Here is a 24968-nt window from a genome sequence, read left to right on the forward strand (position 1 = left end):
CAATTGAATAGCTCTTCCTAGAAACAGACAACGGTCTTGACAGATTTAAACAACATAGTAAACATTAATGAAGTTTATAAAACCTCCTGGGACCTAGCAGTGTCCTCTGTAGACAACATCTTAAATTGGCCTTGTAAAATTTTAGACATAAAAAAAGCACTAATGTATATTGTATTCAATTAAATTCATTTTACAATTTATTTGTATAGTGCTTATATACATATAATTTCAAAGATTTACAGAAAATGCATGTGTCTTCATTAAAGTTGTCTGTTATCGGAGGTGGCTGTGTCCAATTGATATTTCAGACGTACAAATCTTGCAGTTAGCTAACAATGTGTAATTTAAGGAAGAAACAATGAGCTCTAATATTCCATAATATTGTATGATTTTCAAATTGTTTCTGTAAATAAATAATCTCAGAGGAACATGAGTGAGCACAGTGTGATTTTCCTTTATGACACAGAAAGTTTTTTTCTTATACTCCTATAGATGTTGCTATAAAACAACTTTAAAAAAAATTAACACTATAGTGACAAAACAAACAGTATAATTATAAGTGCTGAATATAAATAAAGGTGTGATAGTTGGGTAGTCGAAATGTCCTAAAATATGTTTGGAGTTGTTCAGGGCTGGACTAGATTTTGCAACTTCAAGACTTCATGTTCTTTAAAAAAAGAAGAAGCTCAAAAAGATATTAACCCAATCTTGATGTGTATGAATAACTATTTAATTCATAACCTAAGTGACTGGGTTAGTGGAATCAAGAAGAGTTATATTTTTTGGAAAAAATGTGGCTATATATTATTGTGAAATAATATGAAACCTTTAGAATTTGAGAAAGATCTGTAAAATAATGAACATAAAAGATCATGACAATATTTACAATAGATAAGAAAAATAGCACAAGATCGCGATGTTTCACCAAATAATAATGATACACTAAACTAAGAAAAAATGGTACAATATTTAGGTATTATTATTGAAGTGATCTGCAGTGAGAACCACTAAATTAATAAACTATTGCACACTATTGGTGTGGTACAAACTCAAAACAAGTTCAGTAACAAAATCTGGGTTTAAGTCATCTCAAATATCCTTAAATAAACTTCTTTCCAGAAAATCCCTCCCACATCACTGTATTGTTGGCCTCTATGAAGCACCTTTGATACCTGTTTATACCAGAGAATAACTGTTTATGACATACAATAAAGAACAGCTCAGAGAGAGAGATTACAGGAAGAACAGTCATTCTCTTCAGGCTGCACTGACAGTGAATTATGGAAAAGGTGGATTTGTTCTCAATTTTATTTATTTTAGCTTGTCTGCATGTCCACAGTGTTAGAAGTATTTTTGGTAAGTCAAATTTATTTAATGTTTGGATGCTTTGCTGACATGACGCTGTTGTTTATAAAAAAAATAAAAAATAAATGTGACTATCTATCTATCTAAAAACATGTTTTAACGGACAAAATCTAATCTAATGAACTAAAATACAAATGCAGTAAAGGATGCCAAAATTAAATATTGTGGCTGCAAGCTGGATATTCCCTCTCCGCATCTTTTTAAAGATGTTTAAGTGAAGTGTTAAAATCCAGTGTTAAATTAACTCTCCTGGGAGTATATGTGACCATACTCAAGAGTAATGATTATTAAGTTAATGATTATGTGAAAATGTAACCAACACCACCTGATCATCTTTTGTCTTTGTTTGTCTGGCTGTTATAACTCAGGAGCCAAACAAAATCTAATATTAAAAAGTCAAGGGTCAAGAGCTCAACTAAAGCAAATCCTGATCTCCATGATGGTAACTTAAAATTGTGATTTTCTCTTTTGGTGATTCTGTTTCTTAACATCAGATATCCTCATTGTTAATATATATCTTGTTAACATATAGACATCTTCAATAATGGTCAATCATTACTCAATTAATCACTTAATTATCTAATTAACTTTAACACAGCTTCAGTGTTAATTAAACACGCTTATTTTAACTGGAGTTTTTGCTGTGTTTCTTCAGAGATTTTAAAAGCAAAATGGATCACCCTGATCCAGAAACACACTTTTTCAGATTCATTTCACTATGTGGGCTGCTAGCTAAAGAACAATATAAGAGAAGAGCATTTCAGAAAACTTTTTTTTAAACTGCCTAATTTGTCTTGTTTTTCAATAGATTGTGTGGTTTAGTATAGTGTGTGCTGTTGAATTTAACTTTTTATTTGTTTGTTAAATCCTGAAACCAATTACTTGTTTTTTTAAGGTACCTCAGAGATAAACTGTGCGTTACAATTACCTCCTTTCTTTTCCACACCTGTACTGGAGGAATATGAAGGTGAGTCCACAAGATCTAACCAACTAGTCCACAATATTAATTCCACATTTGGAAGTAACATTTTTATTGGATTAATGTGATAGTGTTTCTTTTTTTAAATAATATTTATATATATGTATTTGTATTACAATTGTTAATATTTTGATAAAACCCTCTGTGTTCATTTGAAACTATTCTTTCTGGGAGGAGTATTAGAAGAGTAGTAATGCAAGATCAATACTGGCATTATCCAGTGTTTATGCTTAGTGTATTAAGAGTATTTAAATATGTATTCAATCTGGCCTTCAGGAAATGTGGAGACTTTCACTAATATCAGATATGATGATCGTCTGGTGCTGGAGGGATTTTTAGAATCCATTAGTGTGACATTTCTGGAGCTGGTTCACACTAATGGAGACTCAACCGCTACCGTACGAACCATCAAACCACTGGACGCAGAAAAACTTAAGGAGGTTTGTTTCACTATTTGTTAGATCAAGTAAATAAATATAAAATGAACATAACCATACTTCCATACAGACACATATTACTTTCTTAAAGAAAATAAGTGCCACATACTGTATGTTTTTTTGGTGTCTTTCACTTCTTCCAGACAGGAGGAGTCTTATCTTATTCAGTCACCTGCTCAAACACAGGGGTATGTTTATTTAAACAATAGCACTATCAAAATGTTCAATAAGAATTATGGAAACAATTACCAGCACATAAATCTTCATTACAAATATTTCATTGTGCATTGCAGGTTAAACATCAACGGTGGGTAAATATTAAGGATGTCAATGACAATCCTCCGATCTTCCAGAGTAAATCATACAGCATCACAGTGTCAGAGGTGTGTGTAATGTCATCTTTATACAGCAGTAGTGTGTTTGGTCACTCAGAGACTCACATCTCTTTTTAAACGGTGTCTTTTGCTCCAGGCGACGGCTGTGGGTTCAGATGTGCTCAGGGTGATCACTGAAGATGCAGATGTTTCTCCAGAAAACAGCAATATTACATATTCTATACTGGTGAGTCTAAACCCTAGTGGGGAAAAAAAAAAACTATACCGAAATGTGTTTAAAATATATTTATTTCATACTAAGTACACGACAAATCCATCAACATATTTACTGACGTATCACTTGAGACTTACTGATATAAATATTACAATTAATCAACCCTAAAATGTGTTTAATATCACTTTTAGTAATGATAGCAGGGCTCTCAAGTTTTAGCAAAAGTTTGGAGTGAGATTACATCTGTTAGGGGAGCTAGGAGCCACTCCTAAATATTTGCAGCAGCTGTCCCTTGGCCTCACCCAGTTCTCTCAAGTTTTTGCTAGCAGTTCAATTTTACCTATTCTTCATAATTGACCAGCACAAATAGTAATGATAACAATTGTTAAATCTGATAAAAGACAAATTCATCCAAATAAAAAAAAAATGTTTTATATATATCAAAAATACAAAATAAAAGAAATAAAAGAAATTTGGCCCCAAACAAGCCAATTGAACAGCAGTGCTCAATGTACACATACAGCAGAATTTGCCCTAAGCATGTATGTCAAGCTATGTGTGTATGTGTGTGTGTATGCGCACTGGTTTGACCTACATTTTGAGGACCTTATAAAGTCCTTATATTGTGGGGTGTATTCAGAGTGTACACATTTTAGCTTATCAATGGTGTGTTGTGTTTGTTGCACATTTTGATGCCTTGATATAGAAGCCCGTTTCCGCCACAAAAAAAAATAAAATAAAAATAACTCCACAAAAAAAAAAAAAAAGCCACAAAAAAAAAAGATGAATTGCGACTTTTTATCTCAGAATTCTGACTTTTTAACTCACAAATGCGAGTTTATATCTCACAATTGCGAGTTATAAAGTCAGCAATTCTGAGATATAAAGTCGCAATTGCGAGTTATAAAGTCGCAACTGCAAGTTATGAAGTCAGAATTCTGAGATATAAAGTCGCAATTGCGAGTTATAAAGTCGCAACTGCGAGTTATGAAGTCAGAATTCTGAGATATAAAGTCGCAATTGCGTGTTATAAAGTCAGAATTCTGAGATATAAAGTCGCAACTGCGAGTTATAAAGTCAGAATTCGGAGATATAAAGTCGCAACTGCGAGTTATAAAGTCAGAATTCTGAGATATAAAGTCGCAACTGCGAGTTATAAAGTCAGAATTCGGAGATATAAAGTCACAATTGCGAGTTATAAAGTCAGAATTCTGAGATATAAAGTCGCAATTGCGTGTTATAAAGTCAGAATTCTGAGATATAAAGTCGCAACTGCGAGTTATAAAGTCAGAATTCTGAGATATAAAGTCGCAACTGCGAGTTATAAAGTCAGAATTCGGAGATATAAAGTCGCAATTGCGAGTTATAAAGTCAGAATTCGGAGATATAAAGTCGCAATTGCGAGTTATAAAGTCAGAATTCTGAGATATAAAGTCGCAACTGCGAGTTATAAAGTCAGAATTCGGAGATATAAAGTCGCAATTCTGAGATATAAAGTCGCAACTGCGAGTTATAAAGTCAGAATTCTGAGATATAAAGTCGCAATTGCGAGTTATAAAGTCAGAATTCTGAGATATAAAGTCGTAATTGCGAGTTATAAAGTCAGAATTCGGAGATATAAAGTCGTAATTGCGAGTTATAAAGTCAGAATTCGGAGATATAAAGTCGCAATTGCGAGTTATAAAGTCAGAATTCTGAGATATAAAGTCGCAATTCTGAGATATAAAGTCGCAATTCTGAGATATAAAGTCGCAATTCTGAGATATAAAGTCGCAACTGCGAGTTATAAAGTCAGAATTCAGAGATATAAAGTCGCAATTCTGAGATATAAAGTCGCAACTGCGAGTTATAAAGTCAGAATTCTGAGATATAAAGTCGCAATTGCGAGTTATAAAGTCAGAATTCTGAGATATAAAGTCGTAATTGCGAGTTATAAAGTCAGAATTCGGAGATATAAAGTCGTAATTGCGAGTTATAAAGTCAGAATTCTGAGATATAAAGTCGCAATTGCGAGTTATAAAGTCAGAATTCTGAGATATAAAGTCGCAATTGCGAGTGATAAAGTCAGAATTCTGAGATATAAAGTCGCAATTGCGAGTTATAAAGTCAGAATTCGGAGATATAAAGTCGTAATTGCGAGTTATAAAGTCAGAATTCTGAGATATAAAGTCGCAACTGCGAGTTATAAAGTCAGAATTCGGAGATATAAAGTCGCAATTGCTTTATAACTCGCAGTTGCGACTTTATATCTCAGAATTCTGACTTTATAACTCGCAATTGCGACTTTATATCTCAGAATTCTGACTTTATATCACGCAATTGCGACTTTTTATCTCAGAATTCTGACTTTTTATCATGCAATTGCGACTTTTTATCTCAGAATTCTTACTTTTTATTACGCAATTGCGACTTTTTATCTCAGAATTCTGACTTTATATCACGCAATTGCGACTTTTTATCTCAGAATTCTTACTTTTTATCACGCAATTGCGACTTTTTATCTCAGAATTCTTACTTTTTATCACGCAATTGCGACTTTTTATCACGCAATTGCGACTTTTTATCTCAGAATTCTGACTTTTTATCACGCAATTGCGACTTTATATCTCAGAATTCTGACTTTATATCATGCAATTGCGACTTTTTATCTCAGAATTCTTACTTTTTATCACGCAATTGCGACTTTTTATCTCAGAATTCTGACTTTTTATCACGCAATTGCGACTTTATATCTCAGAATTCTGACTTTATAACTCACAGTTGCGACTTTATATCTCAGAATTCTGACTTTTTATCATGCAATTGCGACTTTTTATCTCAGAATTCTGACTTTTTATCACGCAATTGCGACTTTATATCTCAGAATTCTGACTTTATAACTCACAGTTGCGACTTTATATCTCAGAATTCTGACTTTATATCACGCAATTGCGACTTTTTATCTCAGAATTCTGACTTTATATCACGCAATTGCGACTTTTTATCTCAGAATTCTTACTTTTTATCACGCAATTGCGACTGTTTATCTCAGAATTCTGACTTTTTATCATGCAATTGCGACTTTTTATCTCAGAATTCTTACTTTTTATCACGCAATTGTGACTTTTTATCTCAGAATTCTGACTTTTTATCATGCAATTGCGACTTTTTATCTCAGAATTCTTACTTTTTATCACGCAATTGCGACTTTTTATCTCAGAATTCTGACTTTATATCACGCAATTGCGACTTTTTATCTCAGAATTCTTACTTTTTATCACGCAATTGCGACTTTTTATCTCAGAATTCTGACTTTATATCACGCAATTGCGACTTTTTATCTCAGAATTCTTACTTTTTATCACACAATTGCGACTTTTTATCTCAGAATTCTGACTTTATATCACGCAATTGCAACTTTTTATCTCAGAATTCTGACTTTATAACTCGCAATTGCGACTTTATATCTCAGAATTCTGACTTTATAACTCGCAATTGCGACTTTATATCTCAGAATTCTGACTTTATAACTCGCAATTGTGAGATATAAAGTCGCAATTGCGACTTAAAAAGTCAGAATTCTGAGATAAAAAGTCGCAATTCGTCTTTTTTTTTTTTTAGTGGCGGAAACGGGCTTCCATACCTTGATGACAGGGGTAGGGGCTCCCACTTAAAGCACTGTAGTATCCTGGAGTAACCACTAGGTTATGTTTTTGTATTACAAGTGTTATGTTCTTACCTGGAAAGTTAGTTGAAGAAGATGCCCCATGTGTGAGGCATGGAGTGTTTATGTCTGTTGCTGTAACTGCTACAAACAGAAAGTAAAGTGTTTACAGAGAATGTACAGAGATTTAAATTTGATTTGATTTGACAGAGATTGTTACAGAGTACGTAGTGGAGTTGTGCTGCTTAGACTGTAACTACGGAGCAACTTTAGACCCAATGCTGAGGGATTGACTTGTTTGTGGCATAGATGATCAGATTCAGAGACGTTTGCTTTCAGAAACAAATCTGACATTTAAGACTGCTTTTAAAAATTTGCTATAGTCACTGAAGCCACATGCAAAAATGTGATCAACTTGCAAAATAAATCCAGTGTAGACATGTAACAGTGAACAGTGTCATGTTCAAAGCGAGGAAGCCTGATCATGCGAAAAGGGAGAAACAGGTGAACAAAAAGAGAAAATGCTTCACATCCTGTGTTAAATTAACACTGCTGGTGTTTATATGAGTCCACAATCAGAGTTTGAAAAGGTAACACTGAATCATTGTTGAAGTTGATTAGATAATTAAGTGATAATTGGGCATTAGTGATGAACACCTGCTTTTAACAAGCAGAATCACTGAAGGACAGAGGAACACAAAAACTACAACTGACTTCCAGCCACAGTCTTAAATGAAATCAACTGAAGATAAAAGACATTAAATCTCGCAAGATCTGATTAAACAGCTCCACAAACAGCATTACCAGCTTCACTTATTACTAACAAGATTGACTTTATTTCTGTCACACGTCTACAGAAGTGCATACTGAGAATTAACAGAAGTTTTTCTGACATTTAAAAAAATAGTTTCATTTAAAGTCATGATGGAGATCGGCGGTGGCTTTAGTTGGGCTCTTGACTCTTGCCTTTTTAACATTAGGTTTTCTCGGATTGCTGCAACTTTTGTTTATAAAGCACATTTATTATGGCTAGGACAGTAAAGAAAAAATGACAATCATCAAGCAACAACCTGATTCACCGATCTCATTCAGAGAGTAATGCTCTGGTTATATAGATAATGTATTATTAATTTTGTCTTATTCATAATAGTAGCTATGTGATTCTTAAGTAGGAGGTCCAAGATTAAAAAAGGTATTCAAGATTTAAGAAACAAACAAATAGCGCACATAAAGTTTTCATCTTACTTAAACTCACACCAAGAACCAGCATATCAATCTCAACAATGTTGACGATCAATGAAACGTTAATGCTGCAGTGCATGCTGGGTACCACCAATCAAAACTCACCCATGGCTCCCAGCATTGCATTGTGTCCTATATAAATTATGCAGCTGAATTGTAACTAATTTTCTGTGATTCTTACTGTTTGCTTTTATTTTTGATGTTTTTGTTGACTTTTTCATGCCTTGTTTTATGTTCAGAATTTACTTGTTTATCAGAATTTTTAGAAAAAAACAAAACAAAACAAAGAAACACAATTTGAATGTAATAATGTGAGCTCAGTTTGTGTTTTACTGATATTCTCATTTAAATCATATGTCCTGACAGCCTCCAGCACCAGATGAATTTGAAGTGAGAGATGATGGAAACATCAGGCTGACACAACCTCTGAACTACGACAGTACTCAACAGTACATCTTCACCGTGCAAGCTAAAGTAAAGACAAACTCTATGACATCCTAGTGCCACATACATTTTACTATGCATTGTTTTACATTTAAAGGAATAATTTGCACAAGAGTGAAACTTCTGTTACCATTTACTCATCCAAACCTGTACACTAACAGAAAAAAAGGTGTCACTGGGGCAGTACCCTTTCAAAAGGTACGTCTTTGTGCCTAATTAAAACACTGTTGCCAGTAATTTACTGTTGATTGTACAGTTATTTACTGTAATCTACAGTATGTTACTGTAAAGAGTACAGTAACTAAATTGCACTAAATTAAAATTTGTTACCTTATTTCATTTGCAGAAACCAACTGCCTCAAATGATCAGATTGCCAATTAAATTTACAAACTAATATTTATCATATGCTAATAATGTGAGCATATTACTATGAACTTATTTCTTTAGAGTTCTCTAAAAACATTTAAGATATTTTTTACAGCATCAGCAACTACACAGTCATCATCTGTTAAATAAAATAACATGCAATAAATCATCAGTGTCTTTTGATCTTCTCCTGAACCTAAGCACAGGCTCTACTCTTCAGCACAATGGTGACCCACAAAACTCAATTTTACTGTAAAATACTGTCAACAGTGTTGCCAGCATATTACTGTTTTTTTTTTTTACTTACAGTTTGTTACTGTTATACATTTTGTGGGTGTGTCTTTTTATCTTACACCTTTAACCCTTTCAACCCCACAGGAACATCCTCTAGTGTCCACACTACAGAGTAAAAGTAACATTGACGCTGTTGCAGTGAGATAATCAAGTTAATATTTAAGAGATGATTGAGCATTAATGATGAACACCTGCTGTTAACAAGCAGAATCACTGAAAAGAGGAACAAGAACGGAAAAAAATACGAGTAGAAACTACAACTGTCTTCCAGCCGTTACACATTATTACACTTATTACTGACCAGATTAACTTAATTTCTACCGAAGATCTTATTGAGCATAAACAGAAGTTTAGATGTTGGTGTTTTATTGAAAATGTTTGGTTTGATGTCATCATTGAGGAGAACAGTGCTTGCAGCGAAGCAGGGTTAAAGTTCATGAGATATTTAAGTGATTAATTGAGTGATTGTCTCATTAACTTTAACACTGCTTCAGTGGGTGGAAAAAAAAAGGATGGCAGGACTTTTACTTTCTGACCTCTGGACTGAAGCACAGGCTCTACACTTAAGCACAATGATAACCTCACAAAACACAGAACCAGATCATTAAACACTAACAGATCACTCTAAATCTCAGTATCTTCACTTATTATAAACCAGTCTGATTCCAGTCTGACCAGCCTTATTTATTTCATACAAAACTTCTTAATGAGCTGTTGCTGTTTTTTTGAAAATAATAAAGTTTGAAGTCACTGTTATGGAGGTAAGCGCTTGCTTTAGCTGTGCTCCTGACCCCACCTATGGGTGAAATAACTGCTTCTTAACCAACTTCTTGTCAAATTGGTTAGGATGATGTAGTGCTGTCCAGGACCATGTGGGAATGTTCTTTTCAATATGGAATGTCATATTGGGGATGTTATAATATGACCAACAGAGGACCATGTGGGAATATTCTGTTAACTTCCCAAATGTCCTCTTTGTAATGTTCTCTGACCTTAAAATAACCAAAGTGTAACGCCCCCCTAAAGTCATATAAGGAACCTTTAACTGCAGCACTTTCATTACAAAAAGAGGACATTTTAGGAATGAAAGTTAGTGGGAATTTTCATCACCCTTAGAGAACTTTTAGGGAACATTGCGCAAGGTCATGAAAATGTCACCTTCTACATGAATTATTACTACCTTGAAGATATATACTAATACCTTTTGAAAGGGTAGTACTCCAGTGCCTTTTTTTCTAAGAGTGTAGGAACACTAAAGCAGATGTTTAGTATAATTGTCTAACTGCTTTTTCTCATACATTGAAATTTTCGTTTTTGGATGAACTATAATTTGAAGGTAGATAGTAATAAAACACTCTGTTTCTTTGCAGGATGTAGGAGGACTCAGTGACACCACAACAGTTACAATAACAGTTGAAGATTTTGACAATCTGAACCCTTTTTTTGATCACAGTCTCTACGAGGCATCCATTGAGGAAAATCAGGTAAATGACATTGTGATCAATAATTTAAACTCATGTCTGATCAAACAAATCAAACCCTCCATGTCTTTTCTGTTCATGAACAGGTAGGACAGTTTTCAGACGTCACTCCTGAGGCCATAAAAGCTCAAGATGGCGACACGGGCATCAACGAGCCTGTAGTTTACAGCATTACAGCAGGTACTGATAACAGAAGATTTACAACATACTTACATTACACATCTGATCTAAATAACCTTCTCCACCTAAAGATACTTCTCCCAAATAAAGTTTCTCTGTAGATATGTGAGAGCTGGAGGTGAAACACTCATTTTAAATCTGATAATATAGAAAATTCCACCAAACTATAGTCAAGCACAGTAATTATAATAAAACAAGTACTTTACACCCCAACACACTTCTTGAATAAATAACTGTACAGTAAGTTTCTGATAATAACAAAGCATATATCCACATTTCTGTTTCAGTCTTTCCAAATGAATATCAGAGCAACTTTGTAATCGATGAAAGCAGTGGAGTAATCTCTGTGACAACAGCACTAGACCGAGAGGAAATAGACCAGATAAATGTTAACATACAGGTATCAGAGCTTTCTTAAGATGTTCATGGAAACCATTGGGCTGATCACGATGTTATGAATCAGAAGAGATTTCAGTATTGTGTTTGTTTATATTTTCTATTCATGGTTTTCTTTTATAAACAGGCAACTCAGCAGGATGATGCCAGTAAGACGGCTAACGCTGTTGTGTCCGTCACCATTGAGGATGTGGATGACAGCCCTCCGAAATTTGACCAGGATGAGTACACTGTATCTATTCTGGAAAATTCACCACAGGATCAGTTGGTTCTTCAGACTAGAGTCACCGATCCGGACCTGGTACTGTTCCTGAAAACATCAATGTCTGTTTGTAAAGTTGATAAAAATAAACAAACAAAAATTTAAAATATAGACCCACAAACACTAAAATGGTGTAGGCCAGATCATCATGCCACATGTGCCAGATGTGGGCCAGATCTGGGCCGACACAATGTTGCTCTCTGGGAAATCTTCAAACTTAAAGTTGTTGTAAACTTCCATGTAAGGCTTTGTCAAGCCAACATTTCAAGTTTAATTTGATGTACAGGTACTTACCTTTTCAAGTTTTCTGTCTGATCAGGGAGGATTCTCTAAAGGTCATTTTATCATGGATAGCGATACCTTCATTATCAACAGTCAAGGAGTAATATCACTCCGGAGTGACGCCACCTTGGATAGAGAAACTGTAGACAATTACAATATAGAGGTATAAAGCAATCACATTCATTTTTTAAATCCAACTATTTACAAAATGTTCAGGATGACTGTTCATTCTGAATGGGATGCTTGTATTGTCTTTCTCAGGTAATAGCTGTAGACCAGCCTGTCGATGGTTTAAGCTCCACAGCTCAGGTCATCATCACTGTTCTGGACGTCAATGACAACAACCCACAATTCCTTCCTCTCCCAGAGCCCATTGAGATTCAGGAAGGTGTGTACACCCCCTCATCACCTGGAGAGGTGTGCAAAATCTTAGTCACAGATGCTGATATTGGAGACAACGGACGTGTCACCATCACTACATACTCACACAGTGAACTATTCAGATTCAGAGAGGTGAGGGGACTTAACATGTTCATGATATATACATTTTATTATATGATATTATATTTTTATAAACATGACATTGTAACGTACAGATCATATAAAAACATGTTTAGGATGGGACTCTACTAGCTATCAAGGACCTTGATCGAGAGATACAGGATGCATATGATGTGCTCATTGTTGCCAATGATCATGGGATGCCACAGGGAAATGTACAGTATTCATTTCTATTTATGTATACTGAATGATGCAAATCTGTTTAGTTCAATACTGATTGCATTTGTATAGATTGGAACATTTGGTAGCAGACTGTTCACAGATTGCCTTTTATATATATATATATATATATATATATATATATATATATATATATATATATAAAAATTTAATTTGGGATTTATCCATCCCTAAATGACACAGAAACTTTTTTGTTCACTTTTCTGTAGTAAGTAAATTACTCTTAATTCTAGACATTCAAAATATGAACTTTTAGTCTGAACTACAAAATTGTTGTTTGGTTTCATTTTCTGCAGAACATCACCACAGTGAGGGTCAGTATCACAGATGTCAATGATAACGCTCCAGTTTTCAGCTCCGACTCCTACAGCAAAAGTATTCTCGTTAAAGATGCCAAGGTTGGAGATGTGCTGCTGACGCTCTCGGCCACAGATAAAGATGATGGAAGCAACGCGCTTATTAGCTACAGGTAAGCTTAAAGGGGTACTTCACCCCTGGAAAGATGAATGTGTATTTAAAATTGGTCATTTATGTTGTAGAAATGTGAAATTATTTTTGAATTTGGAGCTTTCTAGACTGAGAAAAAGGCAGAAAATGTATTTTTGACTAATGTGGATGAAAGACAACAACTCCCAGAATGCACTTGTTTTGCTGCCCTTGCGAGGCCACGCCCAAACCACGCCTATCGGTTACAGGCGGCATTCAGGAAAATTCAAACAAATAAATCGTGAGTTAGTTCGTACATTTACAGTGAAATGGTGCTAAATTGCTTTGTTTGTTTGGATGTACACCCAAAACCAGGAAAGGACAAGTAAGCTTCCATCATTTTCCGATTAAGTTAAAGATTTGGAGCGATGTAAACAGTGGCTGCGGGCCATCAAACACCAGAAGTTTGGAGATGACACCGTTATAGAAAACCTAAAAAAACGCAGAATATGTAGTCTCCATTTCAAGCACGAGGACTACGAACCAAATATCTTTGCAATGAAGAGAACCATTCTGAAGGACACCGCAATACCATCTATATTCACTTTCCCATAGGACGAACAGCCTTGCCTGATCTATGTCTGTGAGTAACCTCAAACGCGCATATGTATGGGCGTGGTGAAAAAATGCGGAACTACTTGCTATTACTGGCTGTAGTTTTAAGCCTCTGGCCAAAAAAGCCTCCGATGACGCAAAATTATGATTTTTGCGTCATCTGAGGCTTTTTTACAGAATAAAAATGCATAAATCTCTCATCTCGGGCTGATATGAAGGGGGAAAGCACGCTAATTCGAAAATACTAGTGGTATTCTACTAATACAAAGCTTAATGCTAAATCCTGAAGTAACCCTTTAAGATTAAACTTCCATTTCTTTAGGATCAATAATATGAAGGAAAAACCATGAACCCTTTTACCTACATGACACCTTTAAGACTTTTGTAACTTTTGTAGGTTTGGCATTGATAAAGGTCACATGTGACCGAAACGTTCGCTCTCTTTTTTTCAGTAAAGTTTTTTTTTTCTCGCATTTGATGTTTTTTTTTGTTTTGTTTTTTCTTCTTTGATGGAGTGTGCAGACTCTTTTGAAATGATTCCCCTTTAAGCCAGATGCATGAATGTTGTCTTTCTGTAGGTTCTCTGAAGTCTCCTCAATGGTCGCACTGGATGCTGAAAAGGGAAACATCACTTTGACCTCTGACCTTAGCGGGGTCACAGAAGACACACTGCTAAACCTTACTGCTATAGCAACAGATCATGGAACACCACCAGAATCTGATGAAGGTTTGGGCTTGGTTTGCATTATTTCTTTAGTGAATATTTTGTTAAAATAATGTGTGCAAATAAACATTTATTATTGGGAGCAGTTCATTCCCCTTTCAGTATTCAAATCTGATCTGATAAACACGTCAGATTATCATCTTTCTTCTTTCTGTAGCGGAAGTGTTGATCTACTTCAAAATTACCTCTTTCACTGAGACTGTGGCTTTTGAAAGCTCCTCCTACAAATTCACAATAAAGGAGAATGAACCTGAGGCCTCAGAAGTGGGCAAGGTCAAGGCATTTACAGGTAATCCAGTGGTTATGGTCAGCTATAACATGAAGTCCCATGAGGATGTCTTCTCTGTGGATGGTGAGGGAACCATAAAAGCTCTCAGACCGCTGGACAAGGAGGAAGAAGAGTGGTACATCCTCACAGTAGAGGCCATAGACTCCAGAACTCCTCCAAACACTGCAGAGACAACGGTACTATACTTACTTCAAATTAAGACCAGAAACAAACTTTTAGCAATTTATGTTAATGCATAATGTATATTTGAGAATACAATGACACATGAAGCTTGTTTAGCTGGAGGTGTTTGCATTCACAAATGTACCTAGCAGATGTTTCTGGCCTAAGTCTTAACTCATCAAGCACGTCAATGCCAATGTTTCTCTTCTCTCACAATCTTCAGGTCAACGTTCAGGTTGAGAACGTGAATGAGGCTCCTGTGTTTGATGCTGAAATATATAAAGCAGAAATTTTCAATATCTCTCCATACAAATTCCCTATAGTGAAGGTCCAGGTAAGTGTGGCTTGATGTAGACATCAGATATAAATGCAGTGGATGTACACAGCAAACTTCCCAGTGTTAAATTAACACTGCTGTTTATATGAATCCACACTCAGAGTGTTATAAGTAACACTGAGGCAGTGTTGAAGTTAATTAGGAAATTAAGTGATTGAGTGATGATTGAGCATTAGTGAAGATATGATAACAAGCAGAATCACTGAAGAAAAGAGAAACATAAGAACTATGTAAGGCTTGATTTTCCTGCTAAACGAAAACTTAGATCAAGCATCCTGCAATAAAGCAATAAAACTTGCCTAGAGACGAAGATCTCAGAGAAAGATCAAAGATCTTTGCCCTAACTCCAAAAGGACAACGCCTCCCCCACCACACACACACACAAACTCTCCTTCCCCCTGACTGAAAGTTATTCTACACGTATAATGTAACTTGAGTATTTATTGTTTTTCCCTTTTCATGTTTGGTATCATTTTAAATGTCTCAGGTGCGATTGGTAAAATGAAATGGTCTCAATTTCACAGCAGTCACTAGGATTATTGGGAAGATGGAAAATTAAGGAAAATTCTAACCTCTTTTTGGGTGGTGTCTCTTCTCCTCTCCCCCCAAAAAATGTGTTGGTGTAATAAACATTTACCATCCTTTTGTTCTGGTCCTGGTATAAAAGGTAAAGAGCAAAGCAGTCATGGGGGACCTTCTGTAACCAGAACCCCCATACAGAGATGGGTGAATGTCTGAAGACATTCATGTATCACTGTGTGTATATGCATTTCTTTGAGTAATCGATGTTATGCATTTATCATTTCTGAATCGGCTTCTAATTGTCTAATTGTAATGTAATTGGCATGATCCATTTTTACTTGACAAATAAAATGTTATATCGGATTTACTCTGGATTCTTCTGAAATCATTATGACAGGTAGATTATTGGAGTCCGTTATTTCCGTAAATCTGCGTCAGGGCAGGTCAAACTAGAGAGCATGTGGGTACATCATGGGACTTTTTGAGTTTGTCTGTTATTGACTTAGCAAGTTGCAGTATTGTGACTAAGAAAACTGTATTTTTGTATGAACAAGTATGTAGCAGTTCGACTCAAATGCATTAGTAAACTCTGCACCCTCTGACTAAGAATCATAAACTGGCGAATTTATGTCCGTGAGAATGCAGTCGGCCGATGCGAAATTCTCTAAACGATAATGGGTCCGTAGTGAAAGAATAATTGAAAATAAGAAATACCCAGAATAATCAAATATCTAAATTAGTACATAACAAATGATTAATTTCTAATTGAAGACACAACCCTTAGAATAAGAATCATTTGAAATTGGAGTCAGATTAAATGAGTGAAATTAAATGAACTTCACAGAGATGCTGAAAAGGCATACACGTGTTAACCCTTGCCCAACGCCGTCGGACTCTGTTTTTGAGCTGATGGGGGGTTCCTGACAACTACAAATGACTTCAGCCATAGCCTTAGATTAAATTAACTAAAGATAAAAGACATTAAGGCCCAATTTCACAGACATGGCTTAGCCTAAATTAGGATTAGGTCTTAGTTCAATTAGGATATTTAAGTAGCTTTTATAAACATACACTAGAAAAAAACATTATTGGTTTGCTTTTTGAGACAAAACAATGGCAGTGACATATTTTAAGATATGTCAGTACTATTTTCTTAAAGTTAAAAGAGCTAAAACATGCACTTTAGTCTAGGACTAGCTAAAGCCTTCTCTTTGAAACCAGGAGTAAATCTCTCAAGTTATGATTAAACAACTCAACAAACAACATTACCAGCTTCACTTATTACTAACCAGACTGACTTTATTGCTGTTTTAATGAAAATAATAGTTTCGTTTGACGTCACCATGATGGAGATAAGCAGTGGCTTAAGTTGGGCTCTTGACTGTTGCCTCTTTAATATTAAGTTTTATATCTGTGTGTTTGTGAAACTCAACAATGGTAGCCGTTGAAAAAAATCAGACAAACTCTGAACATAAAACAAGGAATGAAAGGCATTACTCTCTGAATGAGCTCAGTGAATCAGGTTGCTACTTGTTGATTGCCATCATAAATAAATAGACAACGTCATCTAATCACACTTTTTCTTCACTTTCCTTACCATAACAAAGGTGCTTTATAGACACAGCTACAGCAGCTCGATAAAATTTGGCATTAAAAAGGCAAGAGTCAAGAGCCCAACTAAAGCCACCACTGATCTCCATCGTAATCTTAAATGAAACTATTATTTTCATTAAAACAGAAATGACAGAAATAAAGTCAATCTGGTTAGTAATAAGTGAAGCTGGTAATGCTGTTTGTGGAGTTGTTTAATCAGATTTTGAGAGATTTAATGTCTTTTATCTTCAGTTAATTTCATTTAAGACTGTGGCTGGAAGTCAGTTGTAGTTTTTGTGTTCCTCTTTTGTGTTTTTGTTGTTCCTCTGTCCTTCAGTGATTCTGCTTGTTAAAAGCAGGTGTTCATCACTAATGCCCAATCATCACTTAGTTATCTAATTAACTTCAACACTGTTTCAGTGTTACCTTTTCACAGTCTGAGTGTGGACTCATATAAACACCAGCAGTGTTAATTTAAAACTGATGATTTTGCTGTGACTCTTATCTTACTCTTATTTTGTAATTAGTGATGTTCACAAAGGCAAACATCACTGTTACTGTTGCTATTGCTCATACTAAAGGGCTAGTGATTTGTTCAAACCCTTAACCCTAAAAATGTATTAATTTAAACTAAATCCATAAAATGACCCCTGGTGGGAGCTCCTAAATGGTTCTATATATAAAGTGCCTGACAATTGATTTTATGATTTTTTTTCTTTGTAGTAAAAGTGGTTGAAATGTGGTCATGTGTCCCTCAGGCATGGGACCCTGATGTGGGCGAGAGCTCAGAACTGCAGTATTCCCTGCAGGAGTCCACAACTCTGCTGGATGTGGAGCCAAACACTGGTCAGATCTACGTACTGGATGCTTCTAGCTTTGGAGACAATCTGTTCACCTTTCATGCTAAAGCCACTGATAAACATGGACTGTCCACGACTACAACAGTACAGGTGAGAGAGAGAAAATAAGAGAAAGCTTTTGGAAGACTGTTTCAAATGATTAATGGTATTTTTTTGAGAATAAAACAGAGCAGTCAATGCAAAGACTGAGTTCTTGTGTTTGCCACCTACAGATCGAAGTAAAACAAAGTGTACATCGTGACAGCGTCTCGGTAATCTCCCTAAACCAGCCTGTTTACATAGTGGAGAAGAAGATACCTGAGATGGAAGAGTGAGTAATCTCTGTTCATTATTGAAACATGTTATTGAGACAGAAAAAGAGCATTTCCATTAATGAAGTGAAGTGTTCATGTGTTTTGATCTAAGAGTGTAAGTGGAAACATGTTTAAGGAATAATTAACCCAAAAATAATCGTAAAAATTAATTATTTTACTCACCCTCATAGCATTCCTAACTTTTGTATTCTGCTGTGTTTTTACTGAAACACAAAAGATTGCCCATTTAATTGCTAATAGTAAAGAGCCCCTTTGGTTGCACCCCCCAAAATTGTTACTTCTTGTTACCTCCTCTTAATGTTTTGTGTTCTTTACATCATCTGATAGTGTGTTGTTTTCTCAGATCCATGGAGAAAGTTTTAGGCTGGACTGTGAAAATCCTCAGTGTGAGAGCTGAGGATGGGATTGAGATGCGCACCATTCTCAGAGAATCTACAGACAAAACTTACGTCAGTTTCATTGCCATGGACTCCAGTGGAGCTGTCATCAAAGCCACAGAGGTCAAAGAGTAAGTTGAACGAATATCAGTTTATTTAGAGTCTTCTAATGTGAAAGCTGATGTGGAAATGTGTAAGTAAACAGAAAACATGTTTACAGTAAATACAGTTATAATTGTTGGAGCTGATAGCCTTGTGGTCAATGCTCTGACTGTAAATCAACTATAAATTTGATTGGTTATAAAACTGATCTGAGATCTGAATACATTCATTTTCATTTTAACTTTGACTGCCCACTGCTCCTATCACAAAAAATACTGTATTCCTGTCCTATATATATATATATATATATATATATATATATATATATATATATATATATATATATATATATATATATATATATATATATATATAATAAGAGATTTTAGGGTGCATTTTTATTATTTAAAATTAAAAATCTTCAATATCAGGTTGACTGACATAGCACTATGTGAAAAACAACCCTGCAAATGGGTTAATGTATAAAACCCAACAAGCTGGGTCAAAATAACCCAGCAGGTGTTTTGCTCATATTAACGCTGGGTTGCCAAATAACCCAGAAATGGTTATTTATAACCCAGCATTTTTTTAGAGTGTGGTTTACCAACCATGTTTGTGTAAGGATACCAGTAAGGGATGTGAATTATGTGACAAGTGTGAGAGCTGAAATTGCATGATCGCAAATAACGTCACGATACACAGAAATGTATCCACCTTGAAAACTGTTCTCCCTCAAAATTAGGATTTATAAAGGTTTTCAAATCATAAAAAAAATATCTTATATAAGTGCGTTAACAAAAATATAAGCTATATATATATATTTATATATATATATATATATATATATATATATATATATATATATATATATATATATATATATATATATACAGTACAGTCCAAAAGTTTGGAACCACTAAGATTTTTAATGTTTTTAAAAGAAGTTTCATCTGGTCATCAAGGCTACATTTATTTAATTAAAAATACAGTAAAAACAGTAATATTGTGAAATATTATTACAATTTAAAATAACTGTTTTCTATTTGAATATATTTGACAAAGTAATTTATTCCTGTGATGGCAAAGCTGAATTTTCAGCATCATTACTCCAGTCTTCAGTGTCACATGATCCTTCAGAAATCATTCTAATATGCTGATCTGCTGCTCAAGAAACATTTAATGTGTACAATTGTACAAAACATTTGTGTAATATATTTTTTTTTTCAGGATTATTTGATGAATAGAAAGTTCAAAAGAACAGTGTTTATCTGAAATCTAATCTTTTGTAACATTATAAATGTCTTTACTGACACTTTTGATTGATTTAATGCATCCTTGCTGAATACAAGTATTCATTTCTTTAATTTCTTTTCAAAAAAATAAAAATAAAAATTCTTACTGACCCCAAACTTTTGAACGGTAGTGTATAATGCTACAGAAGCTTTGTATTTCAGATAAATGCTGTTCTTTTGAACTTTCTATTCATCAAGGAATCCTGAAAAAAAAGTACACAACTGTTTTCATTGAAACATTGAAAATAACATTGAAAATAATCATACATGTTTCTTGAGCAGCAAATCAGCATATTAGAATGATTTCTGAAGGATCATGTGACACTGAAGACAGGAGTAACGATGCTGAAAATTCAGCTTTGATCACAGGAATAAATTACTTTGTCAAATATATTTAAATAGTACACAGTTATTTTAAATTGTAATAATATTTCACAATATTACTGTTTTTTTTACTGTATTTTTAATTAAATAAATGTAGCCTTGGTGAGCAGACGAAACTTCTTTTAAAAACATTACAAATCTTAGTGGTTCCAAACTTTTGGACTGTACTCTCTCTGTCTCTCTCTCTCTCTCTCTGTCTCTCTCTCTCTCTCTCTCTCTCTCTCTCTCTCTCTCTATATATATATATATATATATATATATATATATATATATATATATATATAATATAAAGAATTACTCTATGTGCATTAACAAAAAATATAGTCTTCACATTTCCCTCTAGCCTGCTTGCCTGAATTACAACTATTTTATATAATAGAGAGTTATGTGCAGCATCTGAAATATGATCACTCCCACAGGAAACTGAACACTGAGCTCAAAGCTTTAACGTCTGAACTGAAGAGCGTTTTTGGTCCTGGTTTGGAAATCAACGTGGAGGACAGTTCTGGAAACAATGAAGATCTCAGTCAAGCAGTTACGAACGCTCTCATTGCTGTCAGTGTTGTGCTGGCTGTAATCAGTGTGACTTTAGCGTCAACGATTATCCATCTTGTCAAGTAAGTTATTACTGGCTATGTAACTGCAGTTTTTATAGTGATGAGATGATGTTGACTTTGAACATTGCTCATGTTTTAGGGGTAATTTTTTTCACAGTGAAGAAAGTTAATATGTTTGGTAATGTAGTTATAATACATATCTTTGCTGCCCCAGGAAAAAAGAATCTGTCATTGATGTACATGAAAGGAGAATCAGTATTGACGTCATTGCTGACTTTAACACGTAAGTGCCAAAATATTGTTAAAGATCTGATATAATTAGTTAAACTAATTTATGAAAAGATTGTCCTCAAATACAAAATATGCATTAATTACCATGTATTTATATGCATTGGTTTGTTCTGAGATGTTTGACTAAACATATTTCTTCTTTTGTTAACAGAATCCCAGAATCCAGAGAGGTAAAGCACCTTGCTGTAACAACAATCACATAGAGTATAATTCATCCAGTACATTTTTTTTTTTTTATAAAACATGGACAGCAAAAAACTCCTGTGATAAATTAACTCTCCTGGGAGTATATGTGAGAACATTCTCAAGAGTGTTAAAGTGTAAAAATAAGAGTGTTAAATGAACATTTAAGCAGTGTTAAAGTTAATGAGATAATTAAGTGATTAATTGTGTGATGATAACAAGCAGAATCACCAAAGGAGATTTTTCTCCTCTGAGTGATGATTGACCATTATTGAAGATACCTGATGTTAACAAGCAGAATCACCAGTTAATCACTTAATTATCTCAACTTTACTCTTCAGTGTTTATTTAACACTCTTAAGCCCTATTCGGATGGGATTAGTTTTACATGGGGAGGTGGGGTAAAGTAATTATTCCCAGAGCTTCTCAGTGATTTCAGTCCCGTCCGAATGTGCCATCTCAGTAATCATTACGGACAATGTCTTCTGTAAAAAGGTCCGGAAAAATGACCTCAGGTAATACTAATCCCATTCGAATAGACCCGCTGTAAATATGTACAGTATGTACGCACATGGTATGAGAAAGCAACATACCAAATGACGACAGGGAGGTGACGGCAGTGCGTAAATCGAGTTACCCCTCCCACTCCTTTTACTGAGATGTCTTCCCAGCTAACAGAATTTTGTTATAAGAACGTTCTCTAAATATTCAGTGTTGGTTCTGGGAACATTCTACTAACATTAAGGAAACTGAACATTCATGTTCTTGGAATGTTACAAATCAACGTTCCAAGAATGTTGAATTTTAGATCAAAATTAAGTTGAAAGAACGTTTGAGGAACATTATGCCTTATAAAAACGTTCCTGTAACGTCAAGAAACCTGGACGTTTTTAATGTTCCCAGAACCAACACTGAATATTTAGAGAACGTTCTTATAACAAAATTCTGTTAGCTGGGTTGTTCCGTGCGAATTGGACAATTAATATTACAGACGTCCTGAGGTAAAATTACTTTACTCCACTTCCCCATTATTTTAACACTTTAACACTCTTGAGTATGGTCTCACATAAGGCTTGTTCGATATGTATCGGCGCTGTGCAGACTGATCGATGTATGACATCAAAGTACTGCGAGAGTATTTGGAGAGCAGACGACTCCTTAATGCTTTTGAATCGCTCTCGCTGTACTTTGATGTCATACGCCGATCTGTCTGTGCAGCGCCAATGCATCTTAACCCAGGAGAGTTAATTTATTATGCTATTTAGATTTTTATTTATGATTTTGTCATATGTATTTTGTTTGTTTCTTAGGTTGATGATAGTAACATATCATGACAGAGAATCTGAGAATGGTGGAAACAGCATCTCTGCCCTCTGAAAACTCAGATGGATCAAAGCTCCTCACTTCTTCTCAGCAGTGCTCAAGACTATATGAACTTATGTCTTGATTATGAGACATTTACGGCCCTAATCCAAACTTGAGATGCCTTTGTAGGCAGCATTTTAAGGGTTGTGTTCCCAACATGGAGGAAACAGCACAAGTATCAGGGCTTCTAAAGCCAGAAACAAGCTCTGGGCTACAGCATTACAGGATTAACATCTTTGATCATGTGCACTCAGTTCCAGGATCAGCTGTCATGTGACTCACGATGACATACTCAAGTCACAACATACACAACAGAGGGTGAATTCCCTTCAAAGAGGAGAGCATCACTCTGCTCAACTCATTACATATTTCTGTCTCATAAGTGACTGTATGGATCACCTGACATGAAGCCAGACGTCACAGGAATGTTAGAAGCAGATTTCATATTGAATAATACAGCTGTTAAGACAGATGTAGCTGTCCGGTAGCACAAACAGGAGAGCATGGTGGTTTGCCACAGTCACTGGACTGATTCCCAAGAAATACAAGGACTGACAAATGTGTAAATGTAAATAAATGTATATTTTTGTTAATATAGCCTCTGTGTCTTTATTTCACATTTGGTAAAAACTAACAAACATTAAAATGTGTTATGTTAGAGATATTTAGTTACATTTCCAGGTAACTTGTTAAAAATCTCCCAAAAAATTCTAAAATACTTCCTTGAAGTGTTCATCTCATTTACCTTTCAATAGCGGTCTCATAAAAGGGCCCTTAATGAAGGAATTTGGTCACTTTGGTTTGGAATTTTACATCCATCTCATAACAAACTGCATAATCAACAAATTGTCTAATTGTTACTTTTGCTGATGTAGTATGTAGTATGTGATGTAGGATTTTGCTGTGTAACAATATGCATTTGTCTATGCAGACCACAACTACTGTGATAATATAATAGAGCCTGATCACTGGAAACTTTTAATGAAAGCAGTGAGGCTGATTAAACACAAACACTTTGCGAAGACCACAACAATATCTTAATGTTGATTAGGCTTGGGTAGAATATATACACATCTCTGTGAACTAAAGGTTTTTAAGTGCACAGTGCAAAGGCGTTTTTATAGACTATAACTCATGCAGTAGAACCCTCTTCAGGTCATTCGGAGCAGAGTGTGTCGACCACCTGTGTTTACATACATCAGGGTCCTAGAGAGTGACTTCAGCCACCCACAAATCAGGTAACCAATTGGACCTCATCTACACACGCTGTGGCTCCACCGACAATACACTGGTTACTCCACTACACACCTCAGACCACTTTCTCATCACTTTTACACTCAACTTGTCCCCTAACTCAACACACACTCCATCACATGTTACTTTTCAGCGAAACCTACGCTCCCTCTCACCATCTCAACTATCCTCTTTGGCCTCATCCACACTTCCTCCCTCCAACCAGTTCTCATCACTGGACACTAACAATGCTACTGACACTCTTTGCACCACTCTAACATCTTGCTTAGATGACTTCTGCCCCCTTTTAACCAGACCAGCCCGCGCCACCCCCTCTGCCCCCTGGCTCTCTGAATGGAAAACGCATAAACCCTCTACTCCTTCTCCATGCTATCTGAGGCAGATGTTTCCAAACTCATCCTCTCCAATCACCCTACTACCTGTCCGCTAGACCCTATCCCCACTCCTCTTCTTCAGGCCATCTCCTCCTCAATTCTACCTGCACTCACTCTCATCATCAATTCTTCCCTTCACACTGGAACATTTCCCACAGCTTTTAAGCAGGCTAGGATTACCCCACTGCTTAAAAAACCCAGTCTGAATCCAGCACTTTTAGAAAACTACAGACCAGTATCCCTTCTTCCTTTCATTGCCAAGACATTGGAGAGAGTAGTTTTCAA

The 24968-nt window shown here is 35.2% G+C and overlaps 1 protein-coding gene across 3 annotated transcripts; it reads left to right on the forward strand.

The window, feature by feature from the left end:
- The first annotated feature begins 893 nt into the window (after nucleotides 1-893).
- On the forward strand, nucleotides 894-23601 carry LOC137032210 (protocadherin Fat 4-like). 3 transcript variants are annotated; one of them, XM_067403866.1, is made up of 25 exons: nucleotides 894-1356; nucleotides 2261-2332; nucleotides 2621-2784; nucleotides 2925-2969; nucleotides 3075-3164; nucleotides 3253-3342; nucleotides 8582-8689; nucleotides 10691-10804; nucleotides 10888-10981; nucleotides 11269-11381; nucleotides 11505-11678; nucleotides 11959-12084; nucleotides 12183-12434; nucleotides 12539-12637; nucleotides 12959-13131; nucleotides 14282-14430; nucleotides 14585-14892; nucleotides 15102-15212; nucleotides 18089-18280; nucleotides 18403-18500; nucleotides 18848-19012; nucleotides 21079-21276; nucleotides 21431-21499; nucleotides 21659-21725; nucleotides 23001-23601. In XM_067403866.1, exons 1-24 carry the CDS (start codon nucleotides 1281-1283, stop codon nucleotides 21708-21710), a joined length of 3132 nt encoding a protein of 1043 aa, XP_067259967.1. In that variant the 5' UTR covers nucleotides 894-1280; the 3' UTR covers nucleotides 21711-21725; nucleotides 23001-23601. The 3 variants fall into 3 exon arrangements, with proteins under 3 accessions (XP_067259967.1, XP_067259968.1, XP_067259969.1); XM_067403867.1 differs by having other exon boundaries at nucleotides 21659-21711; XM_067403868.1 differs by having other exon boundaries at nucleotides 895-1356; nucleotides 21659-21677.
- The last annotated feature ends 1367 nt before the right edge of the window (nucleotides 23602-24968 follow it).

This window comes from Chanodichthys erythropterus, chromosome 12 (assembly GCF_024489055.1).
Source record: "Chanodichthys erythropterus isolate Z2021 chromosome 12, ASM2448905v1, whole genome shotgun sequence".
NCBI lineage: Eukaryota > Metazoa > Chordata > Actinopteri > Cypriniformes > Xenocyprididae > Chanodichthys > Chanodichthys erythropterus.

Coding starts and splice junctions, on each gene's coding strand:
- LOC137032210 (XM_067403866.1), top strand. CDS start 1,281: ATGGAAAAGGTGGATTTGTTCTCAATTTTATTTATTTTAGCTTGTCTG. Junction 2,333..2,620: donor TGTACTGGAGGAATATGAAG/GTGAGTCCACAA, acceptor TCTGGCCTTCAG/GAAATGTGGAGACTTTCACT. Junction 14,431..14,584: donor ACCACCAGAATCTGATGAAG/GTTTGGGCTTGG, acceptor TTCTTTCTGTAG/CGGAAGTGTTGATCTACTTC.